Source organism: Anser cygnoides, chromosome 4 (assembly GCF_040182565.1).
Source record: "Anser cygnoides isolate HZ-2024a breed goose chromosome 4, Taihu_goose_T2T_genome, whole genome shotgun sequence".
Classification (NCBI taxonomy): Eukaryota; Metazoa; Chordata; class Aves; order Anseriformes; family Anatidae; genus Anser; species Anser cygnoides.
In genome coordinates, this window is record NC_089876.1 from 52,170,110 (window position 1) to 52,190,191 (window position 20,082).

Genomic DNA, 20,082 nt, shown 5'->3' on the forward strand with positions numbered 1-20,082 from the left:
TCTGTTTTTGCTGGGGAGTGCTGTGTGTATAATCTTATTCTAGTCATGTATTCTACCTTATTCGCTCTGATAGTGATAAAAATATGATCTCTTTAAAATGATTTTGTTTGTGGAGTACCTGAGAAGTTCAAATGAAATGTACTTTGCACTCTGTATGAAAAATGATCTCTTTCAAATTTTGCCCAGGCAAATGCTATATTTATATGGGTGGACATTTGGCCTGGGAAATCATCTGCAGTACTCAGTGCATGTGCTGGTATGTTGCTATTGACAAAAATGGAAATTATGGTGCACACAAAATATTTCTTTCAGGGACTGTGTGAGGAGCTGTTTCTGAAGAACTGGCCTTATAAGCAGAGGGGTTTTTACAGTTCTTGTGGCAGTATTCCAGTGCTGGCTTTAGGTGGGAAACCAAGCTCCTATGAAAGATGCCACTGTTACTGCATACCTGATTCCAAAAATTTTCACTTCACTGTTGTACAAAAATACAGGATAAACTGTGATGCTCACTCTGATACTCAAGTTTCTGATACAAAGTAGAGCTGTTATAGCAGTTATGTTTGTCTTGTGGGTGGGTGCAGTAGCTGAAAAAAAAAAGGAAAAAAAAACAAACAAACAAGAAGTTTGTCAATAAGTAAATATATTTCTGGAAAACCCATGTTGATAATAGCTTTTCAGTTAATTTCATGAAGTAAAAGGAGCTCGCATGCAAGTGCTCATTTTTTCTGCTTTTATATATTTTGTCTCTTTAGAAAGACATACTATGCGAATTATAGGAGGGTTTAGATTTCTTTGTTTCTTTTCTTTTCTTTTTTTTTTTTTTGTCCTTTCAGTCCTGTAAGTGTCTCCAGTGGCCTTGAAACTACTCCCCATGGGGCCCAGAGCTCCTTTGCCTTCCTCCCAGTTTGTCCAGCCCCCTTCCCCACAATCTCCAAACTCTGTCGGAGAATCGGCTTCACATGACAAAAAGCCTCCAAACTGCATGCAGGCAAAAAATATTGTCACAAGAGAAAACAACATGCTACATGTGTGAAAGCAAGAAAATCTGTTTCTGGCTAGTCCCTTGGCCTGTTCAGGGCAAGATGTACTTATCTGTGAAGCGCCTTGCCCATGTATGGTGGCGGATCAGGTCAAATAAATAAATAACAGTCAAAACTCAAAGTTCTTTACTCTGGCAGTAAATTAAAGTACATGAGAGTTTGCTTGTGTAGAAAGCTAGATGAGTTTATCAGACCAGAAATAAGGCGATGGAAAATACTTTATCCAAATACACTCGTGCTGAAGAGAGAAGGTTGATGCCAAACCCTTGATAAAACCAAAGGCCCACAACCGCGGTCGACACCAGGGGTGGGTGTGGAGTTCAGGGAGAGCCAAAAATGAATGGGGATTTTTCCCTCTAGCAAAAGGATGTTATTTTGCTTTTGTGTTTTGTAAATGAAATCACACAGGAGGTAATGAAACTTTCATCTTTTTGCAGCAGTATTTTATTGCCTTGGCCATAAGGGAGAGGCTGGAGATAGCACAGATAAGGCTTCCCAGGTACAGCAGGTTGGTATTGGTAGTATGATGTCCTCGAGCTCTCCTACACGGCTGAACCTGCAGGGTTGGTTTGATGTGGAGTGGGATAGCAAAACATAAAATCTTGGGAAAAATTGTATCTGGTCCTTTGGGAATCTCATTTGCTGTGTCCACATTAGTGAATGATAATCCTTAGTCCCTGAATACTGAGGCTGTGGAGTGGCTGGTGTCTGTGCTAGTAAATTTTCTTTTCCTACAGCAATTGTGGCTGTAACTGAGCTGCTTATGAGGCATGGGCTATGGTTTTAATTGCCCCATCCTTCCGAGGAGTTGCTTAGGGACAGCACTGTTTGGAATGGGTCAATTTCACACCAGGAGACTTTCCAGCAGTTTGCTAATACACCCTTCATCACTTGGGACTCTTCCAGGCATTAATTTACAAATCTGCATGTAATTTACACATATTTGTAGGTGTTTTGAGTTTGCTTGATCTATAATTTAGATAGATATTGTTCAGGTAGCTTCATCTTCTGCTAATTGGCTGCATCATCCCTTCTGAAGCAAGTCAGTTTTAGAAAAAGTTGAACCTGGCAGACAAATGATGCATAGAAAAACACTCTACATGTGTCATTGCTGAATGCTTTAAAAGAAAAATGTGTTTGGGGTATTTTTTTTTTCCTGGTTATTTTTTTCCCTAATTTTCAGTTTTCATTCAGAACACTGCATGAAAATGTATAGTAGAGGAAACTGTGAAAAGCTCTGTTGGAAGGTGATAAAGAAGAGGCATACAAGGCAGTAATGTATTTTGTTAATAACTGGAATACTTTGGTATAGTAAAAAGAATTGTGATTTCTGCCCATGTCTAACTTGTGCAGGTGCTCAACTGTATTTTATGTGCCTCCTTACTTTTAACCCAGTGTCCTGTTTTCTGGATAAGAAAAGGAGTTTTCACACCCCTGTTAGGGAATCTAGAGGTTTTTTATTGATAATAAAGCAAGGAAGGTGAGGTGAAAGTAAAAAAAAAAAAAAAAATAAAAATCAAAGGCAATAGAGAAGAAATCTAGGAGAGAATAAGACAGAGATGGAAGGTATATAAGACAGGAGGAAAGGAGAGAAGAATCTCTCTCTACTGATGCTTATTGATCAGGAAGTGAAAATTAAAGTAAGGGAATAGAATAGTAAGGGAGAAACTCAGATTAAAGAATCCATCTTTTGTATTTTACACAAATATAAAATATGAACAAGCTATAAAAGGGATTGGAAAGGAGGGGATAGAGCATCCTGAAAGAAAACACTTGTGAGATTCAAAAGGCAAAGAAACTAGAGACCTCCTGAAAACCAAATTCCATGGGCAGGAGATGCATAGAGTTCTTCACCAGACATGGGTTGTCCGGTGGCAGGAGGATTGTCAGGCACCTGCCAGGAAAGGGAGCAAGGTAGGGCCCAGCCTTTCCAAATTATGTTTTTCTCCTAAGGCACTATGAAGGGAGTGTGTGCACTGTCATGCACACAGATGTTTATTGTCTGGAAAAAGGGAGTGCTGCTGGAAGAAGAAAAAAAAAGCTTGTTATGCATATTGGTGGTACATTAAAGTTGCTTTCACAAAGGTGTTCTTCTGTTCATTTTGCATAGGCATAGAGTAAGGCAAGTGAAATCCTCTTTGCTAAGTGTAAATTCTGGGGCTGAATAATTGCCTTTATTTTTTCCCTGTGCAAGGGAGTTCATGTGATGCATGCCCAGATTCTGGAAAAAAGAAAACAAAAAAACAAACATTAGTTGATCCAGCCATGGCTTTCCTATGTTACAACATGCTAGTTCAGTGTGGTTGTTAAGAAGGTTTTCCATTTCTTCTCATTCTGCATGCAGAATGCTTAGAAATCCCTTCTTCCTTGTCATGCAAATACAACTGTCCTAACAGCTGTTAGGATAGGGAAAACTGGCTGGGGGGAGTAATCAAACAAAGTATTGTGTACCTAAACTGCAGCTCAGTTTGGGTGTGTGGTCCCTAAAGCATTCTTCGCTCAGGATCCCTGAAGCATACACCTCTTCAAGGGACTGCAGTAACACAAAGGCTTGGGTACACAAGGGAAGTGTTGTAATTAAATTAAGTATGTTTAGAGATCAGTTTAGTTAAGCTGAGGCATTGCCTTCTTTAGACATTCTTGCTTCAGTTTAAGACCACCTTATGCTAATCTCTTAAAGTTAAATCAACATAAACTATTCTTACAGCAAAAAACTTGAGTAAACTTGGTGTGTAAACAGTATTAATTAGTCAAATCAGTTGCTAAAACAAGCCTCTTGGATAAAATTGAAGGTTCTTATATAAAGTTTCCTCTCAGTGCTTTGTTGGAACTCAATAGAAATTTAAAAGTTAAGATCAGGTTGTTAGGTTTACCTTGGTAGCACAACTAAGAACCAATTTGGCAAGAGAAGAAAAAGATTGCCATCCTATCTTCCCCTTGCCTGCTACTTATGCCAAATGCTGAATCAGTCTTTGCACAGGTATGCTCTGAGGGGCTGTGATGAGGATGATGGGAAGACAAAGCGTCTTCTAAGTTAATAGGAATGTTGATGGTAAACTGATTACCACTTTGTAGCCACAGCTCAGAAATAAAGGATATAATCACATTCATTTTAGTTTGTTTAGTTTGGAAATGTATTTCTCTTCACTCTTGTGAAATACTAAGTGAAAGCACTATAGTGAAATCGCAGTGACATCATACATACAATATTTTTCTGATAGGATTTTTCTTAAGAAGTATTTGTGGGGAAATGCATTCGTTTTTGTCTGCCCAGGTAAATTAAAAAGTAGCTCTTATGATGTATGCATGAATAACTGCATTTCTTTCATAGATTAAACATTTAGTTTTATGACTTTTTCAATGTTGGAATACATGAACAATAAAAGGTACTTTGAACATTCACTGTTAGGTGATGGTGTGATTTGTGAGTTCTTGAGTACATTTTAAAATATCCAAGAAGACCTACCATTTAACACAGTTTTTTCAAGGATAAACCAAGAGAAAGACGGACTGAATGCTACCATTGAGGTGACCTGATCTTGGCAGAGTAGGGAACAGACTAACACGGATAGCAGTTCAACTGAAATTTAAATTAGTTCAGTATTAGGTAGAATTAAAGCCTGCTTTGTAAAGAGTGCTTCTCAAAATGGGGATATTTTAAAAGCATGCTTACTTAAACACTGATCTGAGCTTCTGCTTAGGTGTCTGATTTCTATCAGCTGTGTTTCTGTGTTTGAAATAAGAGGAAACCCAAATAAGGTAGTGTGTGAAATGTCAACGAGTCTGAATTGGTTATATCTGGTTAGAGCACAAAAAGCAGCTGAAATATTTGTTTTAATTATGAAAACATAAAAACTGTAACCAGGTGCTTCAAGTTATATCTGTTATTTTATAAACATTAGAAACAAGTACAATTCTTTAAATTGCATGGGTGCTCTCAGTAAGCCACTTAATTTTTACAGTGAAGACTTGTGTTTGACACAACACTACTCCATCCAGTTTAACTGACAAAACAGAAGTCTTTACTGTGACTAAGGGGCTGGTGGGGTGTTCTAAAAATTTATATTCCTGTATATTACAGAGTTCAAAACCACTTTAAATGAAGTTTATTCTAATATGTTTGGGAAATAGAAAAAATATAATTGAATTTGCAACTTGCGCTGTTCTCCCAATTGCTCTGCAGCTGCAGTCACAGCATCTGAGTGGGTAAGGTGGGCCTAGGGAGGGCTGCTGAGTAGAAATGGTAGGCACGGTCCAGTTCCTCTGACTTTCTAAGCATGTTATCGAAGATAAGCAGATTTTTGTCTTGTGAGCACTTAACATATGTCAATAAATAGAGCCTGTGTTGACATTCTTGGCTGGTTCCATTGGATGTTCTTGTAACTAAATACTTGCAGGATCAGAATTTATCTCAGTACGTTAGCAGAATCTGCAGTATTAGGTTCAGATAGAAATTGCGTGTCATGCTCTGCATTACACTTCTGAGATCAAGCTTGAAGTTATCTTTGCTTCAGACCCTGTGACTAACAGCTTGAGTTATAAACTTGTGGAGTTAATGGAACTGTAAAATAAATATTAATGTGACTAAAATTTTAGTTTATGCTTTGTAAACGTATACAGATAGCCATTTCTGCATGTTTAGAGGATGAAAGTACAGTGAATTTATTTTAATGTGTAAATTTCACCTTCGTAAACCTGTTCTGTTACCTGAGACTAATCGTTAATTTGCAATATCAGGTATTATATGCTGCAAATAATTTATCTTTCAAATCTCACTGAGGGTCCATTTCAGAAGAATTTTTCCCTTTCCTTGTCTCTTCTTGTACAGTACTCTGATTATGTATTCACTGAGGGATAAACTTGAAAGGATTACTGGTGAACAAGCTAGTGGATGAATATTTTTCTCTTCGATGCACATGACGGATTTTGGCAGTGATAAGCCACACACATGATTTATAAGAATATTTTTGAAGTTTAGAAATTGCCATCAGCTGTGATTTTTTTTTTTTCCCTTACATGTCTAAGAGAATATTTTACCATCTGGAGAGTAAATGTATTCTACCTTTTCGTGGTGAATTTGGATGAATGCAACTGTAATTTGTTTTGTTTTTTCTTCACAAAAACAAACAAACAAAAAAAACTAGTCAAAGTATCTTAGTCTCTTGAATACCAGCTGGCAGAGGAGTTGCCAGTTGCCTTTTGCAGAACATATGAATTTCCACAGCAGTTCCTTGATTCAATCCATAGCAATCATTTTTGGAAGAACAAATTACAGCAAACATTTTTTGAAGTTAGAATTTTCCTCTTGACCCTTATCAACATTGAGTTTGAAATGATGGAAACTCATGCAGATTGTTGACTGCTATGGGTTTCTGATTTCCAGTCCCTGTTCCCTTATTGCTCGTGATACTGTATGTGTAAGAGCCCATCTTTTTTCCCTCTGTTACTTTCTGTTGCTGCTTTAAAATGCATGATTAGATCCCAAAGACATGGCAAACTTTTCTTGTGTTTGAAACTGCCATTTCACTCTGATACATGTATTTTTTCCCCCCCCAGCTCTTTTCTCTCCAGCAGCTGCTGTCTCCATCACAATTTTGCACATTAATTGCTGGGCAGCTCCAGTGCCACAGGCAGTTGTCTTTCATGGAGTGCCTCCACCCCTTGCCATGCATGCCTTCCTCCCCTTGACGTTAATGGGACTTAATCACTCCTAGCAAAGGAGAAATAAACCACAGAGAGCCTCTGCCATCAATTCACCAATGTACCTGACTGGCCTGGGATTTTGTCGCTTGCTCCTGAATGCATGTCTTTTTGCACAGAAATGTCACTTAGTGTCAGTCTTGCTAATATTGGGGCTTTGATCTGTTTTATGCTGAGCTTCATGGCTGTATCTTGTGCTTCCTCAGTGCTGACTGCTACAATTTAGATACATCTTTTTATTGTGTGTGGCTGGCTTTTGTGTGTGGTTTAATTAATTAATCCTCTGATGCCTGTAGCAGTAAGGATGCTTTGTTGCTTGAAGGTGCTAGAGGTGACATGCAGTTTTCCTGATTTTGGTGTTACTGGTTCTTTAAACAGTAGCTCTTTTGTCAATTATGCATTAGTCTATTTGCCTTTCATCTTGACTGTTCCTTTTCAGGGATTTACAATATTGTTGAGCTGAGGATTCTCACAGTAGATGGTAATGGAGAAATTCTGTTAAGTAAGTTTGTTTAAGAGTGCTGATTAAGTAAATGTTGCTAAGTCTATTACCTTAAGGCAATGTGTAAAGGGGCTTTATTATCCTTCTTGTGGTAGAAAATGTAGTTTTAATGAACTTGGTTTTTATTTGTCATGTACTAGGTTTTTCCTACTCGATATCCTTTAGGAAAAACTTGGTGATACCCTCATTCTTCTTAATCAAATAGATTAATAAAATGTAAGAGGATTAAACATTTTAGCTTCTGGCCTCTACACTTAATTTCAGAATACTATTCTGGAGCCAGAAAAACTTACACGCTAGTTTTTTATGTTCTTCTTTAAAGTACTCCAATTCTGGAGATAGTTCCCATGTAAGCTAAATTGTTCTCACTTACAAGAGTATGTCATTTGAAAATCTGTCTTTCATTAATGGGAGAGTGATTCTTCCTTGTGCTTAGGCAAATCAGTAACTTAGTGTGTATGTGAAGTTATTCTCTCAATTGAAGTCCTTAAAGTTTTGCCAGTTAAGAATTTGTATGATATCTTAATTTACATGAGATATTGCTTTTCATCCAAGGACCTTAAAACATTTTTTAAACATTAATTAGGCTGTGCAGTGCTTCTCTAAAACAATAAGACTATTTGCCCATTTTTCAGAATTATAAACTAGTACTCAGAGTTGTTAAAAGATGCTTTTGAGGCCAAAAAGAAATACTCTTGATTATTAAGCCTTCCTTAAGCTTGGGAATAAGGTTGTTTTTCAGACCCTTTTTCATAACCTTTAACAACTGAAGCATATGTATACAGACATTGTGAATTTCATCTTCTTCCAGCTTCATAGAGAGTCCCAACACTGGCTTTTGTGTCTGTTCTTTTTGGTTCAAAGTATCCAGGTAGTGCAAGGGCTGTGCTGTGGACCTACTAAAGTGATGTTTGTATCGTACGAGGTGAAGGGTATACTTTGCACACCCTGCAGGATGTCAGGGGAGGACAAGTGAGTGACTTGGGAGCAGAACTGGTGGCGTCTGAATGCTGTGCAGTTTTGTTGGGAAGTGGTTCCTGGAATAAACTAACTTTAGAGAACATGCTTAGATTTTGTCTTGTAAACAGCAAGTTGGATCAAATCAATAAAGAGTCAGGGAACGAAGTAACAGTCAGTGAGAACATATTAACACATCTCCAGTGCTCAAATTTGCTTGACATAGTCCTCTTTTTATTTAGCAGTGTAAGACCAGGATGTCTGCAAGAGAGCTATTTTTAAAGTATCTCTGTACCTACTGGGTGACTAATAAAACTTTTGATAGGGCCTTTGGACAAACTTATCTACTGTACAGAGCTCTATATATGGCTTAATTCAATTACTTTTTTCTGTAATTGCTTTTAAATAATCTTTAGTATAGTTTTTAGTTTAAGCCCACATCTTGATTCTCCATTTGGGTTAATTTTGTAATTAACTGTGCCTTTTTTTTTTTTCTTTTTGGATCAAATACTCTTTCAAGTTTCTAATTATTTTCTCTTTTACTCCTTAATTAATCTAAGAATCCAGAGGGAAGATTCTGTCCGATGTCCATGGGTAACTTTGGTGCCAAAATTACTAATTACTGGCAAAAGTTATTTCAGGGGATTATGCAATTTTTGACAAAAAAATTAGCAAGTGCCTTTAGGTATTCAGGTTGCTGAGTAGTAACAGTAATTACTAAGTGATACTTACTGTGCCAAAACCAGCCAACCAAAAAACCAAACAACCCAAAACCAGACAGAAAAGAACATGAAGCTTTAGTGTTTCAAATTCTTGAATTCTGTTCTGTCTACTAAATAGAGAAAACAGGCAAATAGTGTATCTTAAAATGTGCACAAATCTTTAATAGTAACTTAATGCAGTGCTGTTTTTTAATTCCAAAACATTATTTGGGGATATCTTTTTTTTTTTTTTTTAAATCACCTGTTCATGTTGTATGTATAATCTTGCATTTTCTGAACACGTGACACACCTGGCTTGTGTGTGGAAGATCAGTTATATTGCTACCACTTCTTATGCCTTCACTGAAGAATGTAATTATGCTGAAACAAGGCACAGAGTTGCGTATCCACGTTCTGTATTGAATTTGAGAAATATTGGGAAGGAGATGTAATGAAGCATTAGAAACACAATAGCATTCATCTCCCTTAATGTTATCCTTCTGAAAGAGAGGTGTTTAGAATAAGCTGGTCATCTTTAATCCTGCTATAATTAGTGGAAAGAGAGAGGTGGCAGTCACTAAATCTGCTTATTTTAGATAGCTGTGCTTGGCCTTGTCCTGAGGTGCCTGCCTGTCTGTTTATTCTTGTTGAAAGCTAAGTATAGAAGGTTTTAGATGCCTAAGCCTATTTAAGCTGCACTTTGAGAAATGTTGAGTTCAGAAAAAAAAATATTTAGCCTTCCCATATAAGTAATCAGGTATTCTGTTCCATTAAAGCTGTTTATACCAATGCCTATGCACTGTGAGTGCACATGGCTAGTATTTGATATAACACTACACATATAGATAACATTTCTCTGTGCCTTCCTTGTGAAGGACAGCCTTTTGAAGAACAATTTCTGTGTGCTGCCTGTATCTTCACTTTTGCAAGCTTACTTTGTGAGCGTTTTTTTCTGGTTTTCACTTTTTCCTGCTTATGCATGTTTGGTAGGTCTTCTATATTTTCTCATTGAAGAATAGGTTACAAGAAGAAAAAAAAATGGTTTTGAGGCATTCTTTCCAAAGATTTCCTGGTATGTAAAATGTCTATTGTATGAGCCAAGTTCTTCACTGATGTCTGAGGGATCTAGTCCTTGGATAAACTGTCGCATAACTGGACATGTGCTTTGAAGTTTGCCCAATTACTAGTATTCATGGATCACATACAGAGATCTTCAAATAAAGCTACTGAGGCATATCTGAAAGCATATCCTTTTCTACTTCCTTTTTAGTAACTCATCAGAGCTCTAGCATTAGACCAAGAGACTTCTAAAGGATGTTCCTAACTTAGTGTAGGGAAGGCTTGGCTCATGTGCTATGGTTATATTCAGTTATGAAAAAATAGGTATATTCCTCTTTAGGTACAGGTGATGCTCTTAGAAGAAAAAGGATTTTTTTTTTTTTTTTCCTTTTCCTGGAAACCTGGTATTAACTTTATTCTCTTAGCATAAGTAAACATGCAATGGCAAGTTCTAAACTCTGCAATTATTCTTCCTTCCAAAGAAATATTGGCTGAAAAACAAGAACTTCTTTTCATAAAAATAGCCAATGTTTCATGCTAGAGAAGAGCAAACTGAAGACTTTTTTAACAAGTGCTACCTCCTCATCCTGAAGTGGGAAGGAGGGGGCTCTTTGAAACTGTTAACCTTCTGTAGCATGTAAGGTGTTTGTTGGTGATGTTGGTGAGATAGGACCGTAGTAGGATAGTATTTTTTTTTTTGTTGTTGTTCAGTGCAGTGGAATTGACAGATTATATAAAATGCTATTGTAGTTCCAAAAACTGTTTCCATAGAAAACAAGTAAACAGGTAAAGCCATATATTATGTTTTTTTGTTTGGTGAGTGCTCAGTTTTTTTATGCATTGACAATAATGCTGAGTTTTCAAAAACCACTTCCATAATGTATGCATGAAAACCTTAGGTAAATTGTACATATTTTTCTATGAACTTTGCCTTTCTGTATTGTCCTGGAGGTTAGTTTCTTATTCACACTTAATGCTGTTTTTGCATAACAGCTAGTAACTACTGTTTTCCTTTATTTAAGATTTGTTTAGGATTAAAGAAAGATATTTATGTTGATAGCTAATCAAATATGTGAGTATTTGTATATTTTCAAATCGTTAAAGAATGTTACTGTTCACTTTTGGAGGTCCAGAATAAAGAATGGATGGAAGCACAGAACTGAAGCAAAGAATTGTAAAAAAACGAAAAGTAAGGTCATACAAAACAAGCTAGGACATAGTGGAAGTTGAAGATATATATGCCAATTGCAGTCCTAATTTGGCTTTGAATAGTATTTTCACTTTCTCCGAGCATTTATAATCATATTTCTCTGTGTCTGCTGATTCATCCACCACTTACTTGGAACACAAGAATCACTTTGGGTGTCAGAGACAAATATGCAAACTCTGTGTGAATCTACACATTCTGTGTAAGTTGTCAATTGTATTTTTAAGGTTAACATTTAGAAGAGAGTTAGCCAAGGACAGAAATTATATTTACACTGTAATTTGTAGTCTAAGTGGCAAATATTTATGAATTTGTCTGCTTATGAAATTGTTCCTACTACCAAGTACATAGAATAAGTATGAATGAACCCCACACCATTTCTTCAGCATTTACTACATTTCTCTTTGATAAAGTAAATTATGCTATTTTTCCAAAGCACATACATAAAATGCATGGATGCATTTTTTTTTTCTTTTGAGACTATCATTTTGCTTCTGTTTTTCAGTACACAACCTTAAGTGGCAATTCTATGCAGTTGTTGCCACATTGTGATGAAGGCTCTAATGAAACTTTCCATAAACTTGTAATTTATTTTGTGTTAGAACATGTTTAACATTGGACAGTAGACTGTGCTGCACAAACACTTCATATAGGCTTCCTTATAGCTAAATAGTAATGTCCACTGATCAGAAAAAGTTCTAAGCTGTATTTCAGCTGTGGATTTGAGCACAAAGCTGGGTTTTGCTGCTGAAGCCAGGTTCCTTAAACTGTTCCTTACACAGGGCCCCAATCTGAGGTATGTTATCTGTCCATTTTGCCCTCTGACACTTATTTCAAACTTAAAGAGGATCGGAGTCCTGCCTGCAAATGTAGGGTATATAATTTCATAATTGGATCAGATTACTACACCTGTACTTAGACTGTTATGCTTGGTATTTTAAGATTCTTGTGACTTTTAGGGGAAGGGTAGGATAGAAGCTGTTGCAAATCTTTGACGTTTGGAAGAGAAAAGGCCCTACAGCTAGAGAAACACTTCTTAATCCCATCCAATTTTGCTCAGATTTATTTGAGTTTAAACAGCTCAGATGCACCCTTTCCCTTTGCTTGCTGATTTTTCTCAGGAAAATGGTGTCAATCTGCCAAATTAATTCCTGAATGTAGCTGTTCCAGGGAGGGGATCCCAGGCTGCCACTGAAGCATTAGTTTGCATTGTGCTGGGAGCTGGCAGTAGAGCAATACTAGTTGGAGTTAGTGAGGTCCTACCTCCTATCCTTAACTGCATCCCCACAGCCTCTCAGAATACCATTTAGGAGAAAATGTTCTCACAATTCCTGGGAAACTTAGAGAGGCAGATGGCCTGGCCAGGCTTGCTCCATAAAACCATAGTGTCAGCAACCCTTCCCCCTCCTCTGGGGGCACAAATATGTGGCACAGATCCCACCTCCAGGGTGGGAGAAGAGAGATAAATTGAGCCAGGGCTTCCCTGACCGCTGCTGGAGTTAGCACTTCACTCCAGGGGCCATTTCCCACTCTGGGATGAAAGCTTTCTTCTGTTGCCAGATAATGTCCTGCATCTCATAGGCTGCAAACTCTGATGATGGATGCATGGTCCTTGTTGCAGTCCATATTAGAAATTGACTGTCCTTTTCACTGTCTACAGCAAAAGCTAGGAAACTACTTTAAAATAGGTTTAACTTAGTTTGTAATGAGACATGGTAGAAGCACGTCATGCTTAATGAGGTAATGCTTAATGAGGTAGTCATACTACTGTTTGATTTTTAAAAGTTATTTTCTTTCAAAGTAGCCCTATAATAGAAAAGATTTAAAGTGACTGTATATCTGTTATTTCTGAACTTAGTTTCTTTATATCCTAGTCTACTTTAGTTTCATGTGAATAAGTCTTCCCCCCCCCCCCCCCCCCCAAGTCATAGTACATCAAAATACAAGGCCCAAAATAAGTGGTACGGTGCAATATTTTGTTTTGTGGGAAAACTTAAGGTATCAACTTGTGTAAGAGATCATGGGACAGATTGAAGTGGAGAGCCTACATCATTGCATAGGCTTTGTTTAAAATGTACGCTAAAAACTTCAAATGAAGTTTGTGTGAAAACTAAAAGTAAACATTATCATGAACATTGCTGGATTTGCAAAACAACCTTACTGTTCTGTTTCTTGAACTAATTAGTTAAGGTCTGTTGGCAGACCTTTTTCAGAAAACTGTATGAGTGTTACGAGTTTTTTTTTTTTTTAATAGTGGGATAGTCTTACATATTATAGTGATGAGATGTCTAACAATGGGTAGATACTTATCAGTTTTACAGAAAATCGTCTTAATGAATTTAGCTTTTTTTTTTCACCCAGAAGGAGTAGTTTTGAAATTCAGTTTTATCTAAATGAAAGTTCACCTCAGTGTACAGTTCAAAGTAGCTTTTCTTCCAAAAAAAATACCATGAAATTTTAGTACTGCCAGGTATTCCTGTCCATGTTATTGTGCGGAAAGATGTGATGTATTTGGCTGTTAACTTATCAGATATCATCTTTTCTATTAAAGAGCAGAGTGCACATTGCCAACCTTTTGTTATCTAGTTTCCCGACTACAGTACAGAGTCAGGCTCTGCCAATCTTGCTTATATTTTGCAAGCGCTTGCCACTGACTTAGTTATCTCTTCCTGCTAGTCTGCATCCTGCCACTTCGCTGTAAATGTCACACACTCTTCTTCATTCATGCTTCCTACTAATAGTTATTTTTATTGAAATTGTATACTGAAACATGTAAGTATACAGAGGGAAAAAAATAATATTGCAAACTCAGACACTGTTGTATACATTTTCATAAGAGGAAAAAATACCCTGCAAAAATTGTGCTGCTTGATGCTTATACACTGCTTGGTGAGAGGAATAAATAGGAAAGGAGACATAAGAAATGTCATAATCAAAAATACATTAAAAATGATTCTAATAGGTAAAGTGTATTTCTGTGTGGACTAGGCTCTTTCTGGTTGTATTTGTATAGTATGTACCTAAATTTAGCTTTCATATTTTACCTGCAGGCATTGATTTTTTCAGATGCAGTCTGCCTCTTTATATCTTAATTAAAAAGAGAGGACAGAAGTAATAGCAATGGATCAGGAGTCAACATATGAAATGCCAAAAATTTCTACCACTTTAACTGATTGCAGTATACAACTCTTTCAGTATCTGATAGCAAGTGTGATTTGCTGACAGATTAAAACTATAGTATGAAATGCACCATTAAACAACCTCCTTGATATTTTCCTATACGTCTCCAAGAGTTTTGCTTTTCAAGGCATTTTACTGCAAGTAAAATCTTGTTATATGTGCTTGCAGAAGATATGTAGATTTATTAAAAGAAAAAATAAAAAATTAAAGTGATACTTTTTAAAAAAAAAAAAAAAAAACTAAGACTTTTTTAAACTCCTTACATAACAGGGAAGAAATTTGAAGCATTCAGGAGGAAAAAAAAATCGTTACATAATTCTAAGGAATGCCAAAGCCACAGTATTCAGTACCATAGGATGGCAGTGTACAGTTGACTCCTATAGATGCAAGCAGAATTAGATGCAAGTGTTAGAACAGATGGGTACGTAGCTGTACACTATATGTGTAGATTAGCATGCCCTAGCAAATACTTACTAGTAGGAAATGAATCATCTGTGCTACTGATCACTAAATATTTGTTGTCTATTAAAACTTGATCAACATTCTTAATGTCTTTTATAGTCACACAGTTTGTCTTAAGGACTTTCTTTTTTTTCTCCTTTTTTTCCCTTTCTTCTTTTTTTTTCCTCCTTTTTTTTCCTTTTTTTTTCTCCTCCCAAATGCAATGTACCTTGCCTTCCAGACAAATCAGACAACACAACCCAGTCATGTGCTTTTTGTTTTTCCTGCTGAGTGCTGACATGGGATTTTTGCTTTGATATGATAGTTCTCTGCTGAAGATGAGGGTGCTTCTGAGAGTTGCATTTTTGGCAGATGCCTTCTTCAGTGGTGCATTATTAATACCATTTGTACAGTGCTGTATGCTGAATCTCACCTCATTGATTATTGTAATACCGAATTACTTCTAAAGTTTAGTTCTGCCCTGGTGGGGCATAGAAATACCAAAGATGCCATTCCTGAAAGATTCTTTTGCTTCACTGGCAGGCAACCTGGCCAGATCAAATGGTCTGAGGGTAGGAACACAAGTGAGCAGATCAAAACTGTGCATTTATCTGCTGATCATGTATGTCCAAGAGATTTTTGCTTTTCAGATAACTTTACCACAAGTCATATCTTGTTATGTATGTCTCTTTTGTGATTACCCTAAACTCAGTGATCATGTGATTACTCTGAATCACTAATTACTGTAATTTCCTGTGCCAGTCAGAAAAATAATGCATACTTGTGCCAAGGCATCTGAACCAACTAAAACCAGGTGCTAAGAATTTGCCCTGTCATTTCAATTCAGGATTGTACATTTCATCATTTTCTGTATATACGTTTTTTTTTTTTTGAGTGCTTCAAAGATCTGAAGTAGAAAGTAGTGGGATCTGTGTTGATGTTAATGTGCAAAACTCATTCCAGCTGGTACCAAATCTGGTCTGAAGTGGAAAGGCTGCATCTTGTGACGACAGCTTTTGTTGTCAGCTATAGCGTGCTCACTGAACAGCTGATTGCCACAAATGCCTCGAAGTTTTTGGAAGAAGCTAAGTTCTTCTGCTAAATGTCAGACATCAAGGACAGCCAACAGAAGCCAGATCTGTGCAAAGCAGGCTGTCTTCTTGATGTGTTTATCCTGACCTCTTGCTAGGCAGTGAGTTCTGTGAATTTGTGTGCAGATTAAATCATTCTCTGAAACTTTCTTGTGTGACTGCTGGGATTCAATTTCTATGTTTGTTAAGCATCATAGGATGTTTTCCAAAAGGAGCATTGCTTAAGTGCTCTAGGCAGCAAAAAGATGGTTTTCTAAAAGCATTGGAAGGTCTATATTTGAGTCTTGTATAACAAAAGGCCCCTTGATTTGGCCAAATCTATCCTCTGAGAGGAATGAGAGAGGTTCCATAATGCTTCCAGAGATGAAGAAGATTAGAGTAGTCTGTTCTTCCAATTGCCCTTGCTATACACATGCTTATACATAATCCCTCCATTAAAACAGCTTACACTTTCTGGGCCATAATGTTGCACTGAAAATCATGTTTACCTGGTTATTCACTATTCTGCTAATTCCACACCCAATAAGTAAGTAGGTTGTAAGCAGTTTTGGTTGTCTCTATCCAGCTGCATCCCCAGTGTACCCCAACTCCTTCCCACATTGTTTTCCATGGATTGCCAGCTGGATAAGAAACTGAAAGGGATCTGTCTGATCAATGTGCCTGATGTTTCACCTAACAAGGTGGCCAAGCACTGCCTCTCATTTGCCAGTTGAGTCAAACATCACGCACAGCTTCTTGGCTGCTGTCAGACCAAACCAGTATTTTTTGGGGTCTCATATGCTGTATGCCCAAAGTCCTCTTGTGGAGTCTGTTTCCTAGGATAGTGTCTAGTGTCACACAATATGATCTACAGTCTTCGTAAGTACTTGGATGTGTATGGGTGCACACAGACACACATTCTAAACACTTGAACTCTGTAGCATTCACCTGAGTTACATGTTAACTGTTGTTTTGGATTGTTGTGGATTGAGCAGAGCAAAAAGTCCAGATCACTCTGCATTTATGACCCATCTTTTTCATTGCATAGATTTGCATTAGCTCCCTGCCATTTGCTTTTTGTGTGTGTGTGTGTGTGTGAAAGTTTCTATATATTTTTCTAGTTGAAAAAAGAATAGCTTTAAGCTAAGATTTAATTCTTGCAAGAAACAAGATGCAGCTGAATGATAATTCTTCATACTTAATTATGCCTCCTTTTGTCAAAAGGCCATTTTAATCCATTTAATATGACCGATTTTTCCTAATGCTGGTAATATGGACATAATTGCTTTAATTGTGTTTGGAAGAAACATTTAGTTTCTCACATAAGTGTAATATTGCTACTAAACCAAAGACAAAGTCAGTTTATCAAAATCTTACGTTAACCTAGAGATTTAAAAGTCTTAAAGTAATCATTTTTATCTCTGAATGTAAAGTTTGTCTGATAAGGTAACTCCTGCTGTCATTATGCCTTTCTTAAAGAATTCACTTATCTATATTATTTTGCTCGTAATTTTAAGCTATAGCTATCTGTCTTGCTGTGCAGTAGGACTTCACTTATTCTGATTTAACTTTATTACTATTTGCTAGAATGAAGTATGTTATCAGTTAAATGTTCTTACAGAATTTTACTGCACAGCAAGAATTCCAGTAATACTGTCAGAAAATTGTAGTCTATGACTTGATATATTTTAAACTCTTACAGTGGAAATGGCCTCTATGTTTGCATTTGTGGTATTGTTTTATGAAAATTGAGTGGTAGTGTTAACAATTGTTTTGAAAAATAAAAGTCCAAGGCCAAGCAAGCCAGGTCTGCTTTAAATTAAAAGTGTCACAGAAAAAGTTTTTCATAGGAATAGTGAAGGGAACACACTAATTTTAAAATGGATCTTGATAAATTATGGGAAGTTGCATATGATAAAGTTGATTTTGCCAGCAGGGTTCTGAATTCAGTGATTCAACCAGTTATGTATTTCTATGCTAACAAAACTACAGTGAAATCTTTTTGTTGTATTTATTAAGTGTTGTGTTGTTAAAACAATGAACTTCTTGCTATTTCGTGAAAAAAAATGATTGGATATATGATTGGAATTTTAAGTTGGATATTATTGAACAGAGAAATTGGAAAATAACATGGAAAAATAGCAGGTATATTAGTCTGCAAGTTACATTATTGTGTTTTATAATTTCTCTTTCCCCCCACTCAGTATTTATGTTTTGGGAGTTGAATAAAAGGAAAACCCAGTAAGATTAATGAATACAATGACTTTAATTTCAGTTTTACTTTTGAACCATGGAGGAGAAGAAAACATCCATTTGCCAAATGGAAAACTATATAAATGTTAGGAAGAAGGGTTATTTTCAACTCCTGTGCTGCAATTAATAATTTTCAATTCCATACTTGAAGAAAGCATATTTGTTGATCTAGCAACAATAGTCACAAAGCTAGGGGTTGAGGGTCCTCTATGTAGGACAACACTGCATGAACATTTCTCTCGTGTACCTCTCTGAGACATGTGAGACACTGTGCAATGAAGCATAGCTCTGTGCTCAGGCCCCAGGAGACAATGAGCATGGAGTAGTTATCACACACAGTTAACCACCAGTTAGCCCTACTCTTTTTTTTGGTACAGTCTATGGAACAGAAGGAGTCCCAGATACTTTTTGCTTTTCAGGATTTTTGTTAGTACTGAAAGTAGCCCTGCAGATGTAGCTGAGTACACTATTTCACTGAGATGTTAGTCTCATTCTGTTAAGATGATATATCAAGTGCAAATCCAGTAAATAACCTTTGAGGCATCGCAAATTGCCACAGATAGATTGGATCAATCCAGTCACTCACACAAAGCACTGGGAATAGAAGCATTTGTTACAGTGACTCAGAACCTTTTTGGTGTTTTCTTCCAAGTGGAGATGTTGCAGGTGATATAATACTGCTGCCAGTTTAAATCCCTTATAAATTCATAGTCCACAAACCTTTACTATACCTTTTCAAGATATGTAGGAACCTTGCAATTTTTTCATTCAGTTTTAGACTCAAAAGTTCTAGCCTGCTTTCTGTAAGTCCCAGAAAAGTGATGCACTCCTTTGCTAAAGCCAAACAAATGATGAAAAAAAAAACCACTAGACCCCAAATCCTTGCTGCTAACTTCAGCTCTGATGCCTTAAAAAGCTCTAGAATCCTTTTCTGTCCTGCCAGATGTTCCTCCCATGTTTTATGAAAACAAATGATGTCATTTTAGCATATGAAGATGTCTTCTGTTCTCAAACGTTGGGTTAGGTCATTTACTGCTCTCTGGAGTGTCCCATGTGCATTTGTGAATTTCGAAGACATTCATCAAAATTAATAGAGTTTTTTGGATGCCACAAAGACAGTTTTCTGGTAGATTCACATTTTAGAGCTAGATTTCTTCCTTTTGTCTACCATGCAATAAAAAGGAAAACCAACCAATCAAACAAAAAAACCTGCCACCACTTATTACGTCCTGCAGTACAGGATTTTTTTTTTCTTTCCCACAGTATCTTTTAGATTACATGAGAGTATTCTATATGTACCTCTGTTTTGCCTTCTGTCCCTCTAGATATTTTTTAGTTCTGATTAGTATTCTGTACTTCAATATGAGTGTGAAATTTCTAAAAGACTCTGCTGATCTATTTCTACTAGATTGTATTAAACAGCTGAATATGTTTAAAGTGATTTTTTTTTTTCCCCTTCTTCAGGAATAGAAAGAAATATACTTTCAGAGTACATTGAAACGTTAACTTTATAAACCACAAATGTCAGTGATTTTCACAACCATGAAGGTACTTTTCCTTGATACTTTTACAGATTAATTTTTATATGTCACTGGAGTTCTCCACTTAGAGGTATTTATACTAGTAATGCTAATGTTACAATAAAGCTATTTTCTTTTTAGGAGTTGTATTCTTGGGGAATACCTTATAACTGAAGGGCACTCACTTTCACAAAAGGAGCTGTCTAATACCTGAAGCAGTATTTGTGATAGCAATCTACAGTTTGACATATTGTCATATAATCCTTCCTAGAATAGCTTCAAACAGATAACTTTTCTATAAATTGACAGCCCGTAGCTATTTTAGTTGTAAACAGAAAATTTAAAATTTAATTAGATGCTGGCATTCCTTTCAAAACCTTGGGAGTGACTAAGGGTCATTCATTTGAAATCTTGTCTCAGCATACACTGTGTTATTTGAGCATTGTTGTATC

General features: G+C 36.6%; 1 protein-coding gene across 5 annotated transcripts in view; it reads left to right on the top strand.

Moving 5' to 3' along the window:
* The window catches only part of TLL1 (tolloid like 1), a 143,035-nt gene that overhangs the window by 23,720 nt on the left and 99,233 nt on the right, over window positions 1-20,082 (top strand). The window contains exon 1 of one of the 5 annotated variants that reach the window (XM_066996135.1): window positions 884-5,246. The exons of 3 other annotated variants lie outside the window; for them this stretch is intronic. In XM_066996135.1, coding sequence (XP_066852236.1) covers window positions 5,140-5,246 — 107 coding nt within the window. In that variant the 5' untranslated portion in view covers window positions 884-5,139. Of the gene's footprint in view, window positions 1-883; window positions 5,247-20,082 lie in introns of those variants that run through there. One more of the 5 variants, XM_066996136.1, reaches the window with a different exon arrangement.